This window comes from Strongylocentrotus purpuratus, unplaced genomic scaffold (assembly GCF_000002235.5).
Source record: "Strongylocentrotus purpuratus isolate Spur 01 unplaced genomic scaffold, Spur_5.0 spur5_scaffold_21, whole genome shotgun sequence".
Classification (NCBI taxonomy): domain Eukaryota; kingdom Metazoa; phylum Echinodermata; class Echinoidea; order Camarodonta; family Strongylocentrotidae; genus Strongylocentrotus; species Strongylocentrotus purpuratus.
In genome coordinates, this window is record NW_022145607.1 from 11,478,677 (window position 1) to 11,506,234 (window position 27,558).

Here is a 27,558-nt window from a genome sequence, read left to right on the forward strand (position 1 = left end):
TGCTTTTCAGTTTTTTTCGTCAAAACAGCTTGCACGAGAACAAGCAAAGAATTCGCCTCCCATACAAAAATGATGAATAATGATAAATTCCGCGGCACAAACAGCATTAGTGTGTTACTGAACTCTGAAAGACCCTATTCACTTTTGCTTGAATACAGGGCAAATCATCCTTTATGTTCATTTTGTCTCTTTCTCTCTCGTTTTTTTTTCGTGACTTGTCACCAAAGTTTGCTATCGAATGAGAAGTAGTCAACCAAGAAATCCGTTCTTTCACGGTTGTAATTGAAAAGTTTGGGGAGATATGGAGAAGTTTTCGAATCTTTAGTATTTCAACTAAAAAAGAATTATAGTTAGCTATGCACAGGAAAAAACATATAATGTCGTCTATAGGTCATCATGTTGAGTTAGAACCCCCCGCTACTTGACAAATATGTATTGTATGTCACCCGCCTTTCCCGCCCCCGTCCCCATTTCCTATTTCTGAAGCTTAATGCAAACACTCAAAAAGTTAGCAGGGAGATGTCGAATAGTACAGCCAACGAATGCCCGTGTAAAGATTAACGCAACCGAGACACCAATGTATTGACGCATGACTGCGTCAGTGACTTGTTCGGTCTTTGACGTACCGTGTAAGAGTCATGAGACCTCATTGAAGTAGAGATAAACATGATGAATAATGAATGCATCTGGGAGATAAACTAAATTGCTCAGAAGAAATCTCCACCGACAAGAAATGAAGAAAAAAATATTAACACCATGTACATAAGTATGGATCCCATCTTATGCATTACTTTCAACAAATAAAAAAAATAAATATGTCCTGTACATGCCAAATTTTGTAGCAAAATATTTATTTAGATTTATTATGACTTGTGCTGGTAACAATGCTGTAGTCCAAGGACTAAGGGTGCTATATTTTTAATGTAAAAGTGACAAAATAGAAATATTGATAACAGATTGAAATTATTATCAAAAAATATATTTCAATTCAAATGTACATTTCAATAGAGTTTTTAGCAGATTTTAAATGAGTCAGCCTTTTATCAAATCAAAGTTCAAATACGTGAACACGATTAAACAAATAGTCGGCGGTAAAATCACATGTACTTGATAAATTACAATGTATATTGAACCAAGAAAAGCAAAAACATTTTGAATAATATTTTCACAGATAGGCCTATATATTGATGCGATAATACTAAAGAAACACAAAACAAAACCGGAACTATACATTTATCTATTACAGTTATAAAAGAAATATATTAATGACACAGTGTCCCATGAAAGGAAACAAATTAATGCACAACATATAGTTTACATAGTCGCTATATAATCTCAAATATTCTATAGTATATTAGGAAGACTTATGGATGCAGTTCATTCGCTAAAGTACCTTACACATACAATGTAATATATAGTACCAAAATATATGAATGTGTCCAAATTACGTTTTGAATCGATATCACTGAAAAGAAAACAAGACAAAGTAACATGGCAAACATAAAATCACGAAATCTTGTATTATTAGACTTTAATACCTAAAAACAAGTAATACTCTGTGCAATTCATAATCTTTATTTACCTGACAGTGATAAACTCAGGTGAGTACTGCGATAGGCAGTAACACAAATAGAGTGTCATAGAGTATGATTCGTTATGTTCTCTCATGAACATGCCTTTTTAAAAATAAAAATCCTATATTGAACCAACATGAACGTTTAAAGAAGAAATGACTTATGTGACGTGGCTGTTTTCACGAAGTGACGGTAGTGAAAAAAATTGCATTCACTTTGCATTACGATTTTCCTCACTACCGTCACTTCGTGAAAACAAGGACATGTACTTGCCATGTGCCACGGTGCCAATATCACCACCACATTATAGTAGCCCATTCCCCGTAACAACCATAAAAACAATAACATCACCACCACCACCACCACCACCACCACCATTCGACACAACACCTCCACTCAAGGCCGTCAACGATGGTCAGTCCAATAGCGTATGGTCACTTACCATGGATGACGGCATCACCGTAATAAATAAACACCATCAATAATAGCGCAATCATTGTAAGTACCATCAATAACAGCGCAACCATTGCATGTACAATCAATAATAGCGCAACCATTGCAGGTACCATAAATAATGGCGCAACCATTGTAAGTAGCATCAATTATGGCGCAACCACTGACGGCAACACCATCCCTAAATTCACTAAGCAATTTGCTTCAAAACAAATAGAAATTTACATGGAGATTCGTAACACATAATAACTCAGCATTGCTAGAAAATGCATGGTTATAATTCAACGTTTATACAAATTTTCTTGGACACATTTTGAAAAGCTGTGAATCCTTTCATCAGTTTACATTTGTTTTTCCGTTGACTCTCTTTGGTAGATAATGACCAGGTTATATTATGGTCTTTGTTATTATTTTGTGTTTATCTATACAGGTAAAATTCCATGCATAACCAGCCCCCTCTCTCCTTCTCTCTCTCTCTCTCTCTCTCTCTCCCTCTCCCTTCGCGTTATACTACCTGTCACATTAACAAATAACATGTCTGAGTAATACTGCACACATGGTGTATTCACCCAACGCCTTCATGGCAAACACTGCACGCGGGTAGACCATTGTCTGGACTCCACGGCCTTCAAAATGAGTATTACAGCAAAATAAGAGATCTGCTATTTATGTCAACAAACAATATTGAAAGGAATATCTTGCTACTGGCGTGATCATACAGTGCACGCGAACTACAACAAACACATTCTCTGGTGACTAATGTCTAGCTGTCTAAGTTTCTGCAATAGGCAAACTTCAACCCGTGACGAGAGACTATTCCTAAAACTAATCCTGACCAAAAACCCGTTGGAACCTCAACGTACAGTACAGTCTATCACTTGCATGTTCTCCAAGATGTAATAATAATAATCAAAATAATTTGGATTTGTATAGCGCTTTATGAGAAATACTGTCTCTAAGCGCTTTACATATATTATATAATATTATTATTACCCTGATCATCGGATTCATTCACACACAATGTTAACCGTCTACACTCCCTGTGTACTACAATTTGGTCACCATGAGGGCGCTTTGACTTACGTAGTCCTACCAGGTTCCCCATTTTCTCCTGTGTAAGAAGTGAAAATGTTGATTAATGCCTTGACAAAGGGCATTATTGCTGTGTCGGGAATCGAACCCATGACTTTTGCATTTAAGTGCTGAAACCACTCGGCCACGACACCTCTAATAAAATATGTACCGAAGTGGAAATCCATGACATTATTAGGGACCATCTGGTCATTTGATTTTACCTGTTTATCTACTTGTGTATTTATCTCTTTTGTTTTTGCTGCTGTTATCTGTTTTATTCTTACCAAACAGGGCCTCATAGATGACCACCAAATTGGTAATATTTGCCTCATTATATACATAATATGTAATCCTCATTACTGTCAGTTATGACTTAAGGACGTAGGTCCCCTAGTTGATTAGCATAGTTGCACACACATGCTTTAGCAGTCGAAAATTACTCACAAATTATTATTTTCAATAAAATCTGAGAATGTATACTATTATCTATATCTATTAGGAATAAATCATTGTCAAAATCATTCCATAAATTGGGGTAAAAAAAATTATTTCACCATTATGACCAACAGTGTACATAACGTATTGTATTGAAACTTAAAACATACATATATATAATCATTGCTGGAGCAAATGTGGGATCCCTGACACGTCACCTCAGAAGACACCCTCGATCTTCTTCTCCTTAATCTTCATTTTCTTCATCATGACATCCAGCTTCCGATGCATTATCTCCATCCGATCTCCAAGGAATTCTTGCGCTGCCTGTAGACGGTCGGTACGGTCGTAGAGGCTACCCTGAGCTTCACGTATGTTGTTCAACTGGGTGTCTCTTTTCTTGGCTTCTTCGAGCATTTCAATGGTTGCTCGTTCGACCTTCAGGCTAACGTCCTTCATACGTTCTCGGATCTTCTCGTAGGGTTCATCTTGATGTGAGTCGATGCTAAGAGGATTCTGGAATATGATTCGTGAAGGATGAGTGATAAAATAATAAATTTCGAAGGTGAAAATCAAACTAATTGGTGCGATAATTCCTTATTTTAGCCAAATAGCATCACCGATATGCTCCGAGATCCAGGTGTCTGCCTACTCCGATGCCCTGTGTACAATTTCCTCTCTCTAATTCCATCTCACCACACTCCTTACATCCCCTCTCTCTCTCTCTCTCCCTCTCTCTCTCTCTCTCTCTCTCTCTCTCTCCCCTACCCCTATCTATTTATCGATCTATCTCAATCGTTATTTCTCTCACTCTCTCCTCCGTCTTTATCCCTTTTTCTCTTCTCTCTGCTTCTCCTTCCTTCCCTGTCTGTTTTAGCCCTTGTGTATTCGCCATTATTCATACCCACCTCTGCATCAGTGCTGATCAACAGCGCCCTCTTGAGTTGCTTTCTGCCACCCGTCAGCCGTCGAAGCCATTTCTTGAGTTTAATCTCGTTCGACGATAGGAACTTCTTCCTTCGAACGATAGACCTTCTCCATATCCACAGAGAGAATTTTGACTGATTCTCCAACACCATGTTCGCCTTGAAAAAGGGATAAGAGAGACATTTTACTTTTGTCTTTCAAATTAAAGCAAGATACACATTTTGGACATCAATGAAACAGGGCATTTGTCGTTCTGCTTGACTGACAAAATGTAATGTCCCCAATCACCGGTGACCAAGTTTACCTCTATATAGATTTGTACATATTGAGTTTGATCGATTGCAGAGATTATTTTTCACATAGTGAACAAAATATCTTTTGCCTTAGACTCATCGAAATTGAGGGAACTGGCGTAGTCATTGTTTCTCATGCGGTTTATTTAGTGCTTAGGCCAGCAAAGTATTCGTATAAGGAAAGTTCTTGAAAAGCGCGACTCAAAATAGGTTGTGCCAGGCATTTGATCGGGGATACTAGCTAGGCTCACTATTTTTCTTTGTTCATTACTAAAATATCATACATTTTCTATCAAAACATCGGCAGTTATCGTATTTTACAACTTGAAGAGAACTCAAGATTTATTGTAATAATTATGCGTTATGCGGTTTCTGTTGGTACTGGGAGTTAGGTTACATATAATACAAAGCAGTGAGTAGTAATTTTACTAATGCCCGAACAAAATAACTTGTTTTTTGTTTTATACTATTGACCGGTCATTAGTAGAATTACGTGTTAGGCAAAATAAATGTCTGGTCACGTGTATGCTTTCAACCAATCATTTGATTAGGATCCTCTTCATCATTTTATAACAGAGGATAACCCGTATTGAACATACCTGCATAGTAAGACGATGAAGATTGGCCTTTTCTTGGATTGCCTGGATATCATCTACAGCTAAACCAACCTGAAGGAGGAGGAGGAGGAAGGATAATAATAATAATAACAATAAAACGATGCTTATAAAGCGCTTTCCACTGGAGTCTCTTAGCGCTATAACAAAAAAATTACGATGACAAACAATTATATTTTAAACAAAAAACTTCAAATAAACCTACAAAGTACAATTCATATCAAACATACATCGATGTGAACAGAGTAAGTTAATCATCAAAAGTAATTTTGAATAAATGTGTCTTAAGACAAGCTTTGAATTGGTTGATAGTCTGACAACTTTTGACATGTAAAGGTAGTTTGTTTTAAAGTTCAGCAGAAGCTCTGCAAAAAGAGCGATGTCCATAAGAAAGAGTTGACTCCGAAGTAGACAGGAGGTTTAATCGTGAAGATGAAAAAATATTGCGTGAGGGTTTGTATTCCTGGATTAGTTCTTAGATTAGGTGGAGGAGGTTGGGGAGGAGGTAGAGGACGGGGACGATATAGACTGAATGAACGGTATGCTTAATCGATGTTTGGCTAATTGCGTGCAAAACTTCATCTTCATATAATCTCATTAAAGCTTAGCCGTCAAATTACAAATAGCTGATGATGATGATGATGATGACGATGATGATGATGATGATGATAATGATGATGATGATGATGATAATGGTGATGATGATGATGTTGGTGATCATCAACATCATTATCATGATCACGGTGAAAGTGATGCCATATCTATGTTGACACTTAAAGACCGTATACATGGTACATGTATATGCACGGCCATTGACGTCCATCTTCTGCTGTAATCAGGGGCGGATCCACGTAGCGATTATTCCGGCCCGCCCCCCCCCCAGCCCCCCCCCCCCAAACGATAAAACAATAGGATAATAATGTAAAGTTAACCTTTATAAAACAAAAACAAAAGCGCCCCCCCCCCCCCGCTTATTCGCCGGCCGGCTGAGTCGGCACTAAATTTTGTTTTAAGATTTGGCTACCCCCCCCCCCCTTGACGCCGTCTGGATCCACGGGGGGGGGGGGCTGACGGGTCAACAACAAAAAAGAATTAAAACAACAAAAATTCTCACGAATTAGATGAAAAAACAAAAATAGTGGTCTCACCCCCCCCCCCCGCCTTGTTCACCGGCTGACTGAGTCGGCGCAAAATATTTCCTGAAAAATTGGACCAAAAAAAAGTGCCTCCTCCCCCCCCCCCCCCCCCCCCCCCCCCCCCCCCCCCCCCCCCCCCCCCCCCGCTTATTCACCCGCTTATTCACCGGTGGCTGAGTCACAACTAATATTTTCTCACGGATTGGGCCCCCTCTTCCCGCCGGATGGATCCGCCACTGGCTGTAATAGGTGAGTTTAAAAAGCGAAATCTAAACTAACTTCACACAAGTTTAGCGTTGTTTCACATTATCTTACCAGCATATTCATCATGAGAATGGACATAACGATGAGGAAGAGGATGAAGAAGAGTTGAGTGATCGTTCCATAGAAAGATGAATTCATAAAATAGGCTGCCTCTCCATCTGCCTCGAGAGTATTGGATGTCCCTAGGTAATCTTGAGCGAAGAAGATATCAGCATAATCCAGCTCACCGATCATCATTACAAACGTCTTGGCCAGGGAATCGAACAGAGAGTGAAATGGATTCTGGAAGGAAAAGACAAATTAAAATTTTAACAAAGACTCAAATTGTCATTATTTCATTATACTAACATTTGGTAATCCAAAAGCCTTTTACCTTTTCCCCGATTGATTTTGTTTTGGTTGCTTGTTGGAAGCGTTTCTATAGCTGGATTATTGGAAGAGTTTGCTTGACACCACCCTATCCTTTACGAAACCGTCAAGTGACTTCCGTTTTCAAGCATAATTATATATTGTTTTCATAGCAGAAAATAATATTCAAGTATGACACAATTTAAAACAAAACATATAGCGATCTAAAATTAGTGAAAACGTGTTTGAATTTGTGCGCTAAAATTGAACTCGTGTCGGGATATAAAAGCGGATTTGAAACATCACAATATAAAAAAGTAGGAAACAGAGTTTGTAGCAGAAACAAAATGTGGCACAAAATGTAAAACGGATGATGATATCCTAATGGATTATCAAATTATAGATGTTCATCGTTGCTTTAATGAATATGAATACCAGCACGAAATAAATAGAAACCAGAAACAGAGAGACAGAAAGTCAGTAAAACTGGAACAAAGTAACAAAGTATGATATTTAACTTGGACGTTATGATTTCTCCTTACCTGATTCATGAGAAGTGCGTAGAATGCCAAACCAAACGCCATGACGAATAAGAACAGGATTAAACTGAATCGAAGGAAAGTCTTGAAGATGTCTAGAAAATGATGAGGGAGAAAGTTGAAGTAATTAGCTGATAAAATGTAGATAGCTTAATGACCTACCCATGCATACTATTGTATGTCATGGTTATGAACCAAATGCATACTTGAAACAAAATGTCTGTGTGTGAGGGGGAGGGGGGGTGGTGCACAACTCACCTATAAACATGATGACATAGATGCCAAGCTTCGAATTACTCCTGATAAACAGCAGCAGGTTGATCCAGCCTAAGAAGCCAGCTGCAGCGCCAATCGGCCATTGCCAGTCCTGTCCGAGGGTGGGCGAATAAGCAATACCAGATAAAATTCAACAATAAAGTAATCGAAAAGGCTTACAAAACAACAGGCAAGCAGACAAACAAATCCCCTTTGCCCACAGTCTAGCTTGTTTCTCGCAAATTATAAATGTGCGAGTATTACGATTACAATCGTGTGTTAACATAATAATGATAAATAATTATAAATCTTGATTAATTTAGCGTCTCTATGCGCTTCATATATATTATTATTACCCCGGTCATCGGATTCGTTCACGCACAATGTGCACCATCTCCACTCTCTGGGGAGTATTCCTACCATTATGGTCACTGTGAGTGCATATGGCAATTACTATCACAAATGCTTTCAACATTCTACCAGGTCCTCATTTCATTCTACAAATTCTAATTTATAGTATTTATTTTTTATTTATGTCTATGTCATTGTGTTTCAGAGGCCATTATTTTTTCCCCAAAATGCCCTATTCATTTCATGCTTTGACAATACATTTTGTTTGATTATATTTAGGGATACGATACGATAAATTAATTGAATAGAATACCTATCGTTCAGAAAAAATGCCTAAAGTCTAGTTACGTCATTAAAAATATTCTATATAATTTTATTATATTGCAAGATATGTCACTACTTTGCGTTTCACCTGTTTGATATTACCGTGCTTCACGTATTCAACCGTGCTGAAAGGCAGAGAAAATATGATGGCGAAGAGATAGAGGAACAATTCCATGATATTTCCGAAGTCCTGAAAATAAGATATCCGCTGAACGAACATCTGAGTAAACTGTGAAAATAAAACATACACAGCTTGTGGTAAAGATAAAAGACAACAACAACAACAACTACTACTACTACTACTACTACTACTACTTCTACTACTACTACTACTTCTTCTACTACTACTACTACTACTACTAATGTTACTACTAATAATACTACTACTACCACTACTACGTACTACCACTACTACCTACTACTACTTCTACTACTACTACTACTTCTACCACCACTACTTCTACTACTAATACTACCACTACTACTACTACTGCTGATACTACTACTACTACTACTACTACTACTACTACTACTACTACTACTACTACTATTACTACTACTACTACTTCTTCTACTACTACTACTACTACTACTACTACTAATGTTACTACTAATAATACTACTACTACTACCACCACTACTACTACTACTACTACTACTACCACCACCACTACTACTACTACTACTACTACTACTACTACCACCACTACTATTACTACTTCTACTACTAATAGTACCACTACTACTGCTGATACTACTACTACTACTACTACTACTACTACTACTACTACTACTACTACTTCTACTACTACTACTACTACTACTACTACTACTGCTACTACTACAACTGATACTACTACTGATACTACTACTACTACTAATGATAATAATAATAATAATAATGATAATAATAACAATATTAATGATGATGATTATATTATCATAAAAAGATGATGAAAACTAATAATGATAATAGTTATAATATTAGTTACATCGTCACCATCATCATCATATTATACAAAATAATGAAATTAATCATGTCGCGTCTTTCTTGACCCTACCTCTCTTAAAATGTTCAAAAGGGACAATATCATGATCGCGGTAGGTCCAACGACGTCGAATAAGACCAGGACCGCATCTGGCACGGACTTCACCCATCGTACTTCCCCGCTTGCAAACCACGTAATGGTGGGTGGATTGGTGGTTTTGTTGACTGCACGTACATAGTAATTCGGCGGAATCACGATGATGTATCCGGTCAGCATCGCAAGGAACGTGATGTAGACGAAGAAACCCACGTAGAAGATGTAGCGACCGATGGAGTTCCATTTGTGCTGGATGAAAGTCGTCACGAGTGGGTGGTCCAGTAGATCGACACGTTTGGAAGAAACCTAAAAAACCAAGAAAGAAACAAAGCAAAAACATCGTCATAGGAGCGCGGAACCCAGCTGGAGACCAGGGCACATACGAGGCATTTAAAAACCGTACATAAAAATTAAAATTATTAGCTGGACATAATCATCTTAAAGCAATATGGTCAACACCTAAACATTCATTGTGTAGTTTTTCCAAATACATTTAGATAAATAGTGAAACTAGCACATAGCCTACATCAAAACTGTATTTTCTCACGATGCATATACCCAGTAATTCGGTTCTTGAGATGTTGTCTTTTTTTTTCTTCAACTATCATCTATCAAATCTTTTCCACGCTTAATTGAAAAGTGAGCATTTGCATCTCAAGATAATCGGGAGTAAGACCGGGAATTTAGATAAGCTAGGAGGGACAAACGTACATTTATGTTTACCCTACGCAATTCCGATTTTCCCAAAGTTTAATTGAAATTCGTTCGTTTGCTTGTTGTTTTTAATTTTTGTTTTTGTTTGGGTCTCCATTGTACAGTATATAGATTACGATGGGGGAGGCTGCCTTTGCCTTCCCCTGTAAGCCCCTGTTATTAGGAGTAATAGAGTAATAGAGGAAACGCGATAGCTCAGTCGGTAGAGCAGTGGTCTCGTAATCCGGTGACCCGGGTTCAAAAACCAAGGCGATGCGCTAGTGCCCTTTGGTAAGACATTAATCCTCATTACCAGGTCCCTCGGAGAGGACCTAAAGCCGCCGGCCGTCTGGTTGCTCACTTACAAGCATTTATGCTTTCTTAGCAGTCAGGTAAAATATCCACCACCACAGATTGATAATCTTACCATCAGTTTCAAAGGATGGTTTTCATTTCTCTCCTGGCAGTCCGCGATGAAAGGTTGAGCTGATTTGAACAAGCGATCTTGCTTATCGTACTGGTGGTCGATGTCGGACGGTAGTCGAGTCGACACCCTCCTGTACATCCGATTCAAGAAAGTGTTTATTACTCCCTCGTGAGGGGGTAAATCTTCATCTGGAGCACGATGACCGTGATGATGACCACGAGGGAGGTGATGGTTAAGATGGTGGTGTTGGTAGTGATAATGATGATGATGATGATGATGACGGCGATGGTGAGGATGGTGAAGAGGAGGATTAGAAGAATGAGGATGTTGAGTACAGCGAAGACGACGGGCAAGACAGAGAAGATTATGACAATAAGTTATGATGGTAACGGCGACGAGGATAATGATGTCGCCGACGATGGCAATGATGATATATATTTTTAAAGATTACGACGACGACAACGGAGCAGGTGAAGACAGGGGTCACGATGAAGACAATGACGATGATAATGATCGCGATAATGACGACAAGGATCATTATGATGATGATAAGAAGTAAAGGAAGAGAACGTTTGTAATGTTAATAAACACTACTAAGTGCTTTATGGCAATCAATGTAATAATTAGTAAACTTTACATTCGAAGAGTGGTCATGGTCCTTTCATGTATTCTGGCTCAGTGTCCTAATTATACATGTATTGAGTGGTGTACATGTGCACTGCAATGCTGAAATCTACTCTGAAATACTGAATCGGATAGGGAGCGCTGCGAAAAGTTTTGCACTGTCTATAACTCTTCCCAGTACACCCAGTACAAGTTTTTGATCAATTATTATTATTACTATTGTGATTTATAAAATATAAATAATATATAGTAATTGATTTTAAAAAGCTACACATGAGTAATGATAAGTATTACCAATACTGTTTGAATGAATGATTGTAACAAATAAAATATAATGTTATGTAATGGTGCTCATGTGTATGTAAAAATGCACAATTCAGCATTTTGGATGCGTGGCATTGTTTTTTAATAAAACCATTATTGAATTTAATTGAATCAATTGAATTGAAAACGTTTAAATTACACCACTTACCACGAAGGTTCACTTGTACAGTCAAAACTTGCTTGAGGGTACCAAAGCATATCTAAAGGACTCAATATTGCACCCTTAAGCCTTGAAGAAATTCTTATGATTTCGAGTTGAATATTGAATGTTTATGCAAAACACACAAGAGGTTGGGTATTAAATGCCGATGTGTATTACCATAGAATAGGGCAACATACCTGTCGGTTTCATCCAGGGTGAGAACGCGTCTTCTAAGAGCTCGTAGTAGAATTCCACACGGACGTCTTTATCCCGAATACTTGTTCCGCCCGTAACGGTTATACACCGGTCCAGTATCATTTTGGCTACGTCTAGACGGTATAAGAAAGAAACGCTTTGATTGGTTAAATTCCTTTGACAGCATGAGGCGATACGGCATGCGATTGGTTGAAAGTCATAGCGGACGAAGCCGTTATCGCGGAGTGCTTATCTCATTGGTCGAAACTTACCTGGCATAGAGCGAATGAGTTTTCGCATCGGCGTTGTGCGGTAGCTAGTCTCCTCATCCAGACTCGATACCGACATCACTTCTAACCATCTGTTATGTGTTATGATCATCCTAGCGATCGTCCTGAAAATGATTGGAAAAAAAAGAGCGTGACAAAATGGAAAACGGTGGTCATGATATAATGTTTCTTTGGAAACTAACAATTCTGAATTTGCTCTTATAACTATCTTACAATCTTGCTTAGTGTCATAGACATAATTATATGGCTGTTTCAGAAGATCACTGTGAGATTGAAAAAAGGGACCTCTCTCTCTCGATCTCTCTTCCTCTCTCTCTCTCTCTCTCTCTAAGATATAACCCTACTTGATAGTGAATGTTAATAATTATAAATGTATCGAAATTAGATATTCTACGGCGGAAATGTAACGTATTAAATTTGTTCAAACTAGTTTTGATTTGCGATATGACGACTAAATAACGATAGGCCCTATGACTTTAACATAAACTTGAATAGAAAGCACTCTTTCGTGTGTCATAATTTTAAATACACAGACAACATGCAGACACCCTACGCTCTAAATAATAGTTCAGGTTGCGACGAGTAATCTTTGCTGTGATATTGGACGAAAAAATAGAAAGAATAAAAAGGGCCCGGATAATAACATGTTGGTGAAGCTTTAGGGTAGAAATTAAAATAAAAATGAATATTCAAAATCCTACCCCTAAAATGACAAAATATTGGCATTGCCATGTCGTAATCTTGGTCATTATCAGTAATTGATACCACTTAAATCCCCACTGTACTAGCTTGGCCAGGAGTGATTAGACCCCCCTGCATGGTCACTAACAGGTGGTTATCTCATCAAATCAGCTCTCAATTAACATAAGTAAAGGGGGGTCATGGGGACCAATGGTCACCGATTAGGCATTGTTTGCTATATAGAGGGCGCAAGTAGCTATAAGTAGTGCAGTTGCGCTTAAACATGATCAACTAAATAAAGGGCAATCACACTATCTGATGTCACGTTCGCACTTGTCAGTAGATGACGCAAAAGGCTATTGAATTGTCTAAGGCTGATTTTTCGAAAGAACTTTCGTTCGTGTTCTTATAATAGTAGTTATAAGATTTGTATATTTTTCTTTGTTTATTGCTTTTGTATGTTTATATTTCTCGTAATTCATGCTTGTACAGCGCACAGAGAAACCTTTGTTTATCATGCGCTTTATAAATATTGTATTATTATTATTATCATAATGAACTTGTTTTTTCTTACTCGCGTCCGTTGTCGATTGCGTGATCGAGGCAGTTCAGTCCCTTGGCGTCCTGTACTGTGACGTCAGCAGGTTTGAAGACATCGCCAGCTCCCTTGCCATAGAGCAGTAGATCTACCATGCTCGCATTACCTTCTTTACATGCATGGTGAAGGGGTGTCATCTGGGTTACCAAGGGGGTATCAAGAGATATGGGAAGGGGTTAGCATGTAAATAGTGTCTTCAGTTCAGTTGTCTTTTGACTAGTGTCTCTTTTAGCGATTAATATATTGCTGAATCAAGGCAAAATTCGCCAGCTACCTTGCCATAGATTAATAAGCCTACCATGCTTGTATTGTAATAGTATAGTACCAAACATTCTTGCCAAAGACTGGGGACCAGACTCAACTAGTAGTTGGACTAACTTCTGGTACTCATAACCTTGTCTTTAATTTTTATATAACATACTTTGTAAAAAAATGTTCATCTTATTTATGTGTAATTCTTATTTATATTGTGTTATATTGATATATTTTATGCAATCATGATTGATATATTATATTTTACTTGTTCTTATTGTTTTTGTTAATAAACCCAAACTCAAACTCAAATCTCAAACTCAATTGCCTCCTTTCAAGCGTACATGGTGGAGGGTATCATCTGGAAGAAAAAGTGACATTGGAAGGGGCATGTCATGGATGAACTTGCATCATTTCGTCCTTGTTTTCACGAAGTGACGGTAGTGAGGAAAATCGTAACGCAAAGTGAATGCAATTTTTTTTCACTTCGTGAAAACAGCGACGATTTCATTTATTGTTTAACCATCAGATGACGAGTGTCTATTTTAGTGATTAATTACAATTGTCGCCAGATCATTGTGTCATGCAATCCAAACTAGATTATTGATTTCATACCAATTGGCTGTCCGTCTGCTCAATATCTGCTTGTGCATCAAGTAAAACACGGGCTGTTCTAGTCCATCCACGGTCAGCTACGTAATGGAGAGGTGATAGGCCACCGAGATCTTCACCATTCCTAAGTAAATCAAAGATGTCACAACATAAAATACAAAATCAACTGAAGAAGAAGAATTACTGAAAAATATCTATCCCACCCGGACCCCTACAATAATGAGGAATACACCCCTGTTCCCGACCTGAGACCCCCCCCCCCCCCACGTCTACCGTCCATCTGACATGTCATAGTGAATGGCATGTGTTAGTAACAGTATGCTTTTGATAATGGTCCTCATTTAATGTTGAAGTCCAAGTGACAATTTAGTTGTTAACTTTGCATTTTCTAATATTCGTTTCTAAATCTAGGAGAAGGGCAGCAAACAACACCACGATGTCTCGAAATCGTCTTGATGTTCTCTTGTTTAACCTGAAGCTGTCACATAAGATATATCTTTAGAAGAAGAAATAATAATAATAATTTTTAATGAAAATCTCACGTGGCATTAACTTGGGCCTTGGCTTGAATCAGTTCCTGCGCGATATCTTGATGCCCGCCCTCAGCGGCGTGATGAAGGGGTGTGTTTCCGAGCTTGTCTCGATGATCCACAACAGCCCTGTTCCAGCGAACTAATACATGAACCGTCCTGTAGCAAGACACAGAAGAATATGATTACAGTTAGCTAAGGTTTGGAAATATACCTTGGAAGTAGGCATTTAAAGTTTAAAACTGATTTGCCTCTCGTTGACATTTGGATAAAGAATCCATATTGGGACACATGTTCAACTAGTATACGAAAAAAATTAACGATTTATGTTGATCAGATGGTAACATTAGGTTAAAGTAACGTTAGGTTCTTGTAGTGAAAAACAAATAAAGCTTCTCAATGTATATCAAAAGAACTCCAAAATCCAAACCGCTTTTTTTTTTACACTTTGTCCATGATTTACAGTGAATTCTAGTGTTTATATATCTGATAAAAACTTAACATCTCTTTTCTTGTTTTGTTTTCGCCATTGATTGGGAATGCGGACACTGTCATAATCAAGATTAAGTGAAGATTCACAGGTAATTGCAATTTTGTACAAGGAGACAATTATCATGATTATTACGATGTTCTTCAGCTTACAAAATACATTTGATTGAACTTACTCTTTATGCTTCATCTTGACGGCATCCATGATGAAGTCCATTATCCCATCATCAGTCATCTCATGGAAACGAAACTCATAATCTAGGATCTGAAGAAAAACAAAGTAATGCAAATCGTCCACTTTAGAATAGAAGGCTGACGGGGGAATATTGTAGTCGTGAGCGTTTTATCAAATTCCACTCTAGAAAATATTGTTCGAGTGATGGAAATGTGCCAACACGAACATGATCATGTAGTTTATGTTTCGTATATTTTATATTTTTATATGTCACCTTTCTGAGTATATCCGCTTTGTTGTTTGCAGCCGACCATTGAAGGATATGTGTAGCCTCGTCAGATTGGCCACCCGAAGCAGCTGAGATGTACTGCAGTAGCGACATCAAGGTTTCGAAGCTTCCGTTGTTCACAGCAACCTGTAAAGGGTTCAAGTCAGCGCTATCTGCGACGATTGCAGCTCCACTGGAAGAAGAAAACAAATTGAATTTCCAAAAAAAATTACTACCATCCATAGTTGACATCAACAATCCCGACGTATTCAATTCTCATGTGCAACAGCATTTTCAATAGTATTTTAATTTATTATTTCATACCCACACCCAGTCCAACTCTTTTTATTCCATTAGGAGTGTTGAGTCGTATTGTTTTCAGATACAGATTCAGATACTCTTTACGGAGAGTTCAGTAAGTTCTTAACGTACAAAGGTGGTGACTCTCCTGCTCTTAGGCATCAGTTTAACGTCCTGTCCGAGGGACGTATAAAGATAGATAGATAGATAGATTATGTTATTGATCCATATTCAAAATATAGCAAATTGGCCTCCACTGGCAGCACATCAACAAAATACAATGTAGTTTCAAAATAATTGATAAACTCTTAGGTGTATACGTCACAAAATACATAAACTCACACGAGAGTCATGCATGACATTTAAAAAAAAAATGGATAGCGGCAAGGAATAAAATACTCACTTTTCAACGAGGCACAGTGCGATACTCTCGTGGTTCTTTTCGCATGCCAGGTGCAGCGGGGTCTGCCCGTCAAAGTTGACCAGGTTGACCACGGCTCCGTTGGCGATGAGAGCCTCGACGATGTCCTGATACCCGGCCGCAGCGGCTACGTGAAGGACAGCGTCGTCGTTGTCTCGACCGGCGAAGTTCATCAGCTTCATCATGTCCACCTCGCTCGTTCGCTTGGAAACTGATATCGAGAGTTTAAATTTATAAATATTTAATACCATGATTACTCAAAAGTATCGGGTATTTATATAAACTTTTAAAAATTTGTTTTGTCTGTCTAATTTGAGGACATGTTTGATCGCCTATTGTGAGAAAGTCATATAGACACTGATCTAGGTGTAAATCACTTCCTCGAACTAAAGTTTACCCCAAAGAAATTGTTTGGTCATAGATCATAGATTATGGTACCCCCCCCCCCCCCTCTCCCGATGCAACATAGATCATTTGACCTTATGGTAACATGCAATCATGGTAATTGAGGCGATTTATTTCTTAATATTCCGTAAATTAAACTTCAGCTTAATCACTATCAAATTCGTCACAATTACGATTTAAATATTCAAGTACATATGTATTTGCATAAAATTCATTAATACATTCTACTACATCAAAATCCATTTACAATATAACACGTCAGAAGCTAGACATGAATATTCAAATAAAATGTGCATATCATATTTGTAACAAAGTAGTCGAGAGGCGGCTCACCATGGTCGAGACAGACTTGGAAGAGATCCCTGTGCCCACACTTCACCGCATCGTATAGAGGGATCACACCTCGGGAATTCTCGTTCAGCATTACCTGTTGAAAACCAAAGACATGTATGACGTCACAATGATATCTTTAGCGTTAGTTTGACTTTATTTCGTGACATTGCGGCTTGAATTCCTATCCTAGACTGGTCATCGAGGAAGAATTCGTTTAATAAAATGGTAGGGGTATGTGGACTTGGCTTCGAACCCCGAGACCTCCTGGTTACCAACGCACTGCTAAACCACTGAGCCATATTCTTGTGCATATATTAAAGGAAGGACCCATGATGTCATTTTAGGATCCATTGTGATACATTTAATAAGCAAGAGAGAGGAAAAGTGTGTGTGTGAGAGAGAGAGAGAGAGAGAGAGAGAGAGAGAGAGAAAGAGAGGGAGAGACCCAGGAGAATAGTAACGTCTGTAAAATTATCATGAATTGACGCCCTTCTGGCTCTCGACATCTTAAGTTAGTATAAATGACTTTTTTTTTTTAAATCACAAACAACAATATTCACCTCGTTGATGTCCCCTTTGCTCTCCGCCATTTCTATCAATGATGTGACGATCAGAGTGTGTGAATGCCTTACTGCTAGATGAAGGGGTGTATCTCCATTTATATCAGAGATGAGAATATCTGCCCCTTTGTCGATGAGGACCAAAGCGCCATCCGTGTTACCAGCTTTGCAGGCTATGAGGAGCGGTGTCGCACCTCGTCTGTCCTGGGCCTTCGGTCATGACCGGTGTGGGGAAAGGGTGAGAGAATGAAATCGTAAGATAATATTTATTTTCGTTGTGTTTCAGTGATACATCTCAGTCGAAGATGACAAAATTTGACCATCGACCTGATGTGATCCTTTCTTTTCGAAGATCAATTTTATAGAAGCAGTGACTAGCCTGATTACGGTAGTGGGACACACGCCCATGTTAAATACCGTGAACTAACAGGAGTGATTTATATAAGACACAACGATAAAGGTACAATATACATATTTAGCCTAATGTTTCAAACATCAATCGGACCACTTACATTGATATCAACTCCAGGTGCGGTTTGGAGTCGCTTGAAGGCATCCATGTTGGCGTGCATGGAGGCGAGATGAAGCGGCGTCGTCCCCTTCGTATCTGTGGCGCTCGCGTCGGCACCTGCCGCGAGCAAGATATCAACAATGTTCTCGTCATCGTTATGCTCCTCGCCATCGTCGTCCTCGTCGTGTCCCTCGTCGTGTTTTTCGTTGTTCGGGTTCTCGTCCCTCTCAGCTAGCGACGGGACCACGGACCTGGGACTGGGAGGCTAGATATAGAGGATGCAGAGAATAGCTACTTTAACTTTGTTGATAGCAGTTAAGTACATCTTTATCATGTGAATGTGTCTTGCTTATAATAATACTCATGATGATAAAAAATACCGATTTTTGTGTTTAATTGTGATAGATATTAAATGAAAGAGAAGTGATAATATCTCTTTAGTGTCAACACTATCAGTAAACCAGCCAAGACACGAAGTTGTTTACTTTGTACGGCATGTTGGGATATTGCGTGACACCCATGCTAAAGATTTTACAAAAATACTAAAGAATAACAAAGAAAGCTTGTCCCATGGTTCAAATCAAATTTCCTCAATTGTTTCAGGCGGTATTGGTGGTCTGCAATACGATTTGTTTGTGAGGCTACATACAAATAGCTTCACATTGTCGTTTATTGTGATAAAAATAATCAAATGGAGACGATGAACAAATAAGAAAAATAACACCCCATCGCTAAGCGTGAGAATGTTCACTTCTATTCCCTCTACTAAACCATTCGAACAATATAATCAATCAAGTGAAATCAACTGTAAAACTAATTAGGTTCCATGACACATGCTCCGCCGACGATTGCTCCGCCGACATTTACTCCGCAAAACGCGACAATTGCTCCGCGACAGTTGCTCCGCCGACAGTTGCTCCGCCGACATGTGCTCCGCCGACAATTGCTCCGGTGACAATTGCTCCGCCGACATGTGCTCCGCCGACTATTGCTCCGCCGACAATTGCTCCGCCGACATTTGCTCCGCCGACAATTGCTCCGCCGACAATTGCTCCGCAAAACGCGACAATTGCTCCGGTGACAAATGCTCCTCGAACGACAGTTGCTCCGCCGACAGTTGCTCCGCCGACAATTGCTCCGCCGACAATTTCTCCGCAAAACGCGACAATTTCTCCGGTGACATTTGCTCCGCCGACAATTGTTCCGCCGACATTTGCTCCGCCTGAAGCGACACTTGCTCCGGTGACATTTGCTCCGCCGACAATTGCTCCGCCGACAATTGCTCCGCTAAAAAAGTGCCCCGTAAAATACAAAGGCTACTACGACAATAATTGTTGCTCCTCCCCAAAAGTACCCCGCAAAAGACAATGCTCCGCCGACAATTAAATTGCTCTCTGATCCAAAAGTGCGGCCTCGTGGAAGACATGAATGCTCCTCTGGCAATTAGTGCAATAAATGCTCAGCCGTTTTTTGCTATTCCCCATAATGTTTGATTTAAAAAAACATCAAGTTTTAGCTCCTTATGCAAGTTCTCCAGCGAAAGATAATTACTCCGCTCAAAATCTGTTTCATTTATTACTCATTAGCCGATCCAAAGCTCAAGGATATCTCTCTCTCTCTCTCTCTCTCTTGCTCTTCCTTTTCCTTTTTACACCCTTTTCTTGTCTTCTTAGCTCTTTTCTTTCCTTTCATGCTATTAGTCTTCTTTCATTTTCATCACTTCTTCTTTTCTTCCCCTCTCGAGTTCTAGTTCTCTCGTGAAATTGTAACGTAATGTAGTACATGTACTACATTCTTGTTTAGAATAGTATTTTCAATAATATCCAGTCCGTCTTCTGTAGGTTTCTTTCCTTCAGTTAAGTGTATGTAGCTTTACTATATATATATATATTAGTGTGTAAAACACCCCGTCTCATTCGAGTACTTTGTTTTCACTGACTTTAAGGGACTCAAGGAACCAACGGAAGAAGAGCAATTGGCTTATCGTGAAGAACTGACATCAAACTGCAACAAAATGATTTGTATAAATGGGAATAAGCAGAAAGGCTGCCATCTAATTTTCCCGTCTGAATGGGTTCTCTTCTTTACGTATAAGTGCCCTTCAAAGCTTATTTTGATCCCTCCCCTGTTGCTTTCTAGAACTTCCACGATGACCTAATACATTGTACCAGGGGCGTCGCTAGACCTTTTTCAGTGGGGGGGGGGTGGTGTAGATTCCAACGATTACCGACAAAACTAGCCACCAATTACCGACAAAATTAAGTGTATCAATATCTACAAATAACCCTATAAACCCGGGACCGAAGGCTAAATTGTTTTTCCTATGGACTATCTATAGTACTTGCGTATGCGCAAATGATCAATTTCCTCGACGACATAAATATACGAATTATTTTGTCAACTTAGTCAACATCATAGCTATATATTTTAATGCAGGCGCGGAGCTAGGATCTTATTTTAGGGAGGGTGGTAGTGAGCAAGCGAAGCGCGCTCGTTAGGGGGTGTCGGTGTTAGGCCTCCCGCGCGAAGCGCGGAAGCTTAGACGTTTCCCTAAATTATTAGGAAAAGAAGACGATTTATTGTACCGTTCTCGACTCGTCTAAATGAAGTTTTCCCCTCCCGCGCGAAGCGCTGAAATTTTGGCGTTTCATCAAAATATAGAGAAAGGAAGACGATTCGTCGTATCGTTGTTGACTCTTAATCCTTGTTTGAATTTAGTTTCCCTGAAAACGTAAATTTCTGATTTCTTTAGCTGATATTATAGGAAAGTGAAACTTCGAGAAAATACAAGTATTGTAGTTGTAGTCACTCTCGAAGTCGTCACAGCGGATACAAAGTCACAGTTCGTAGGAAAAAAAACTTGTTGGCCGACCGACAATATACATCTCACCGACTTCAAACTTCTGCATTGATATAGTACACGAGGATCGAGCAAAAATACCGACACAGCTGACCCGACACAGCAACATATTTACCCGTGTCTTTCTTGCTTCCTTGACGAGACGACTCCACCCAACGACCCCCCCCCCCTCCCCTTTCTTTTACCCCACTCCTGCTTTCTCAGGCTCTTACCTCCCCCTCCTCTCTTTCACACCCCCGTTTCTTTTGTTTCCCTTTTCTCTTTTTCCTTTTTTTTTCTTTTCTTTCTTTTCTTTCTTTTTCTTTCTTTCCTCTCCTCCCTCTTTTTTTCTTCTCTTTCTTTCTTCTCTTTTCTTTCCTTTCTTTTCCTTTCTTTCCTTTCTTTTCCTTATTTTCTTTTCTTTTTCTTTTCTTTTTTCTTTTCTTTCCCTTGCCCTCTCTTTTTTCCCGACGGCAGCGCATTTTTACCGATAATATCCTGAGAGGTGGGGGGGGGGTGTCGCACCCCACACCCCCCTTTGGTTCCACCCCTGTAATGCTTTACTTGCAGATGGTTTGTGCTTGCTTGCATTGAGGTCATTTCAGGTCTTACATAATGATGAGCTGTTTGAAATTAACTATGAGGTATGCGCGTATTGGGGAATGTGGCTTGCTGCTCTACTTTTTTAAAAAAAACTTCCCACGACATGGAATGAGTGTTCAGTGTATATCATAATACGTACAGTGATAGATGGAAAGTTATTTTAGTATATTCGAAATGACTTCTAGGTAACTCCCTTTTCCTCCCACATCCTTATCCTTTCTTCTTTCTCTTGCGTTTAGAAACATTGTATGAAGCGCATTATAAATGTAATGTATTATCAGGTGGGCTGTATATAATACAGATCACCTTATGTTTTCGTTAGAATATTTGTCTTATTTCTAACCACTTTTTTGTTAGCACGATAACTTGAAAATGGCTCAATCAAATGCCTTGAAATTTGGCACACATAATATAGGCATGAGGAAAGATCACAATAAGGTTTTCAACCTAGATCTTGATTGATAACGTCATCCAGGCACCATTTTGTGAAAATCAAAATATGATCATATCTTCATAACGAAAAGACATTTCTCATTCATATTTACCAGGATCAAGGTCAATATCAGTCCGGTCAATTTCACGTCAAAAAACGCGAGCGTACGCCATTATTAGCAAAAGCATTTCATAAAGAATCGCGCGCGCGTTTTCGTTTGTCACGGCCGAACGCAAAATAATTCATCCTAGATTCTTTTTTGACACAGTATTCCTCATGTTTTCCCGAACAATTTGATACCATGTTTATCTCTTTATGACCATAAATAAGGGAATGAGGGTCCGTTCAAGATAAACGTCCGTGCGCGCGTGCTCATGTAATACATAGCATATATGGGCAACAACATGCCTACACAAAACCCTTATGACTCTTTGGGATGGACGGGAACCCTCAATTTTTTTTCATATTCGGATAGAGTATGAGTCGGAGATGTGATTTTATGTCTCATTTGGCCATTAAGTATATCGTGTCATCATCATATTGACCTTGGAACTCAAAATACGAATTTGCATATTATGACGTCAGCATATTTATGGAAAATTGATTGTATCTCTGTAAATATTGATTGATTCTCTTCTTAATGTTGATATCTTGTAGTTTAGGCAATTGTCTACAAGTTAACTGCATATTATATTTAATTTTGATGACATCATCATAGTGAAAATTGCGATTAAAGGTAACTTGACAGATTTTCTTAATTTGCGTGTTAAGCCTGTGGAAGGTGCCAATTTAGTTTAAATCATGGATCTACATGACATTAATCTTTGAGCACTATCTAGCTTATTTTGTGCTCTATGTTCTCCCAAATTTTGGTACGTTATAGCTGAGACTATGGGCTATAAAAGTTGTGCCTTTTGTTTTTTGATCAGATGGTGGGATCATGTCGAAATTTTCAATTGAAAGTTAAATTCGCAAATATTGTAGAACATTGTAGGAATTATGCATATGTCATGTTTGTCCTATTTGTGAAATATAAACGTTAGCAGTTTTCTAGTATTCAAATTAAACAAGGAAACCCCTTTACTTTCTATACTTTACTGTCAGACACTATTGAGTGACTGACCAATTTTTTTTCCTCTGGTAATAAAATACATTATATGAGCTTAAAGGGTACATGAGCATTTGTCCACGTCAATAACCCACTTCTTGTAATGGCCCAAAATAATCCGATTGAATCTATGCGCAGCACAATCTAGGTAAACATGACGGGTAGAGCATTTGGGTCAATGTCGCTATTCATAAGGACCGCTATGCATAAGGTCCGCTATGCATAAGGTCCACTATTCATAAGGACCGCTATTCATAAGGTCAGCTTTTCATAATTGGAGAAAAGGGTCATTATTCATAAGGGTCATTATTCATTAGGACCGCTATTCATAATCAAATAAGAGGGTCGGTATTCATAATATTAGAAGAGGGTCGCTATTCATAATACGAAATCGGGGTCGTTATTCATAAGGGTCCCTATTCATAATATTACAAAAGGGTCGGTATTCATAACACAGGAAGAGGATCGCTATTCATAATACGAAATGAGGGTCGCTATTCATAATACGAAATCGGGGTCGTTATTCATAAGGGTCCCTATTCATAATATTACAAAAGGGTCGGTATTCATAACACAGGAAGAGGATCGCTATTCATAATACGAAATGAGGGTCGCTATTCATAATACGAAATGAGGGTCGCTATTCATAATGCAAAATGTGGGTCGCTATTCATAAGGGCTATTATTCATAAGGGTCATTATTCATAATCAATGAAAAGGGTCGCTAATCATAATATGAGAAGAGGGTCGCTATTCATAATACGAAATGAGGGTCGCTATTCATAATAGGAGAAGAGGGTCGCTATTCATAATAGGAGAAGAGGGTCGCTATTCATAATAGGAGTAGGGGGTCGCTATTCATAATAGAAGAAGAGGGTCGCTATTCATAATAGGAGAAGAGGGTCGCTATTAATAATAGGAAATGAGGGTCGCTATTCATGATAGGAGCAGGGGGTCGTTATTCATAATAAGAAATGAGGGTTGCTATTTATAAAACGAAATGAGGGTCGCCATTCATAATAAGAAATGAGGGTCGCTATTCATAATATGAAATGAGGGTCGCTATTCATAATAGGAGTAAGGGAATTATGAATAGCGACCCTAATTTCGTATTATGAATAGCGACCATCTACTCCTATTATGAATAGCGACCCTCTTCTCCTATTATGAATAGCGACCCTAATTTCGTATTATGAATAGCGACCCTCTTCTCCTATTATGAACAGCGACCCCCTACTCCTATTATGAATAGCGACCCTCTCCTCCTATTATGAATAGCTACCCTCATTTCGTATTATGAATAGCGACCCTCTTCTCATATTATGATTAGCGACCCCCTACTCCTATCATGAATAGCGACCCTCTTCTCCTATTATGAATAGCGATCCTCTACTCCTATTATGAATAGCGACCCTCTTCTCCTATTATGAATAGCGACCCTCTACTCCTATAATGAATAGCGACCCTCTTCTTCTATTATGAATAGCGACCCTCTTCTCCTATTATGAATAGCGATCCTCTACTCCTATTATGAATAGCGACCCTCTTCTCCTATTATGAATAGCGACCCTCATTTCCTATTATGAATAGCGACCCTCATTTCCTATTATGAATAGCGACCCTCTTCCCGTGTTATGAACAGCGACCCCCTACTCCTATTATGAATAGCGACCCTCTTCTCCTATTATGAATAGCTACCCTCATTTCGTATTATGAATAGCGACCCTCTTCTCATATCATGATTAGCGACCCCCTACTCCTATCATGAATAGCGACCCTCTTCTCCTATTATGAATAGCGATCCTCTACTCCTATTATGAATAGCGACCCTCTTCTCCTATTATGAATAGCGACCCTCTACTCCTATAATGAATAGCGACCCTCTTCTTCCATTATGAATAGCGACCCTCTTCTCCTATTATGAATAGCGATCCTCTACTCCTATTATGAATAGCGACCCTCTTCTCCTATTATGAATAGCGACCCTCATTTCCTATTATGAATAGCGACCCTCATTTCCTATTATGAATAGCGACCCTCATTTCCTATTATGAATAGCGACCCTCTTCCCGTGTTATGAATAGCGACCCTTGGTGGTAAATATAATAGGTGGTAAATCAAGTCTTTATTAGAGATCATGTACACAAAAACCAGGTCCGTCAACCCAGTGGGTTCAGGCGGCAGGTTATAATGAACAATACATACAATAGCAAAGTACATTAACAATAATACAAGTTACAGTGTAATAATATATGTGATAACAAGGAGCACTAGGATAAAGAGAGAGGGAAAGGGAAGATGTGAAAAGGAGAAAAGGAGAAAAGGAGAAAAGGAGAAAAGGAGAAAAGGAGAGGAAAACAGAAGTGGTATAGTACAGAACAGGGTAAAAGAAGAAGATTGTAACATTATGGTGAGGAAGCTAGAAGATCCCCATACAAGATACATAAATGAATAGTGTATAATTGAATCGATATAAATTGCGTATTACGGTAAATATTGTCAGTTTGGTACAGAATGGTTAAAAGTTCATTGACAAAACAAATATGAAAAATTAATGTATATAGATTGATAAATTAAAGGTATTGATCAAATTGCCATGCTGGCTCACGACTACCTTGGAATATTACATAAGAACTAAAAAGAACGGCCTTCAATATTTCGTCCCTGGATTCTGGGTACCTAGTTGAGTCAGTGATTTTGAGGATTTCCTTTAGGCGGTATTTATTTTGTGGGGTTATGAGTCCACGTGAACCGATTTCAATACAGATTAGTTTGCTCTTCCACCCTGTTGATGTTATTTCATGTGTGAGGCTTGCGTATTTGTCTTGTTTCCGTTGATGTGCTTTGTCAATGTTAGTTTCGAAGGGGACTGTGAGTTCGATGATGATAATGTCCTTATTTTTGTTGTCAATGTGGCAGATGTCTGGTTTGTGTTGGGTACGTATTATGTTTGGTGGTATGGTGCCCCCATTGATGCTTTCTCCTTCTATGTCTGCATATACTTTGGTGGAATTGTTTGAAGTGTTTTTAATGTGTTTGAGCATGATGCGTAGTATGTTATTGTGGCGCCAGGTATATCGGTCGAGCATTCTTTCACAGTTATTAAGAACATGATGCAGAGTGCCAGTACAATTACAAAGGTTACATGTATCAGATATTCTTTTTCCCCACCGGTACAGGTTTTTGTTAGTAGGAAGACTATCTATTGCTGCATTAACACTGAACTTCATTACACTCTGAGGTAAGTTATAAATAATCGACTTCCAGGTTACATCAGTACTTTCCATATGAACAACTTTCATGAATTCTCCCTGAACAAGTAAAGGTTCGATCACTCTTTTCCAATTTTCTCTACATACATCTTGAACTGCTTTTTTAATCACAGTTTTTGTCTGGTTCCAGCTTACAGAGCCTGGTATTTTTGAGTGAATTTCATGTGCTTCCAAAGAGAACGACGTTTGTCGTGACCATCCCCTTTCCCTCTCTAGTCTTCGGTCAAGGGCGTGATTTACAACATCGTCGCCTTTGACCCTAGATCTACTGTAAGCCAGACAATGACAGGTACGGTAAAGGTCCGAAATGGAAGGTATGTTTAAGCCATCAGGATCGTGGACCACAGCAAGATTGGCACCACGTGACGGTATTCCTAACCACATCTTAATATATCTATCTAATATTATATCAAGAGATTTCAGATGCGTTGCATGGACATCATGAACGGTAAGCATGTAACGGAGAGACGGGAGTGCATATCTAGTGAGTATACATAATTTATATTCGTTTCGAATGTTACACTTATTAATATTTTCGAGAGTGGATTCTATTTTTCCTTTCAGGTATTCGAAGATTTCAGAAGTTTTCATCGAGAATGTGATGAGTGATCCTAAAAATTTAATTGGATGTCCGTGGACTGAGGATATTACATCGCTTCCGATAGTAAAGTCTACAATATTTGGTTTACCACTCGTTAAAGACAAAGATGAACACTTTCTCGGTTTCAATGTCAAGCCCATACTTTTCAATCGGTCGTTGATGCCATTCATGAGTTTTTGGTGTTGTAGTTTGTTCCCCGT

General features: G+C 38.8%; 1 protein-coding gene across 1 annotated transcript in view; it reads right to left on the reverse strand.

Annotated features, from left to right (window-relative positions):
- Window positions 1–834: 834 nt before the first annotated feature.
- LOC586866 (transient receptor potential cation channel subfamily A member 1 homolog) overlaps window positions 835–27,558 on the reverse strand; it is a 52,407-nt gene continuing 25,683 nt past the window's right edge. Inside the window, exons 5-24 of the mRNA XM_030994932.1 lie at window positions 18,504–18,767; window positions 17,992–18,201; window positions 17,432–17,525; window positions 16,676–16,904; window positions 15,979–16,165; window positions 15,706–15,794; window positions 15,053–15,199; window positions 14,514–14,634; window positions 13,623–13,783; window positions 12,350–12,471; window positions 12,080–12,211; window positions 10,793–10,980; window positions 9,649–9,978; window positions 8,676–8,816; window positions 7,916–8,024; window positions 7,661–7,752; window positions 6,822–7,052; window positions 5,356–5,424; window positions 4,445–4,621; window positions 835–4,052 (exon numbers count right to left, since the gene is read on the reverse strand). Of these exons, the coding sequence (XP_030850792.1) occupies window positions 3,756–4,052; window positions 4,445–4,621; window positions 5,356–5,424; window positions 6,822–7,052; window positions 7,661–7,752; window positions 7,916–8,024; window positions 8,676–8,816; window positions 9,649–9,978; window positions 10,793–10,980; window positions 12,080–12,211; window positions 12,350–12,471; window positions 13,623–13,783; window positions 14,514–14,634; window positions 15,053–15,199; window positions 15,706–15,794; window positions 15,979–16,165; window positions 16,676–16,904; window positions 17,432–17,525; window positions 17,992–18,201; window positions 18,504–18,767 (3,390 nt within the window). The 3' untranslated portion in view covers window positions 835–3,755. The remainder of the gene's footprint in view (window positions 4,053–4,444; window positions 4,622–5,355; window positions 5,425–6,821; window positions 7,053–7,660; window positions 7,753–7,915; window positions 8,025–8,675; window positions 8,817–9,648; window positions 9,979–10,792; window positions 10,981–12,079; window positions 12,212–12,349; window positions 12,472–13,622; window positions 13,784–14,513; window positions 14,635–15,052; window positions 15,200–15,705; window positions 15,795–15,978; window positions 16,166–16,675; window positions 16,905–17,431; window positions 17,526–17,991; window positions 18,202–18,503; window positions 18,768–27,558) is intronic.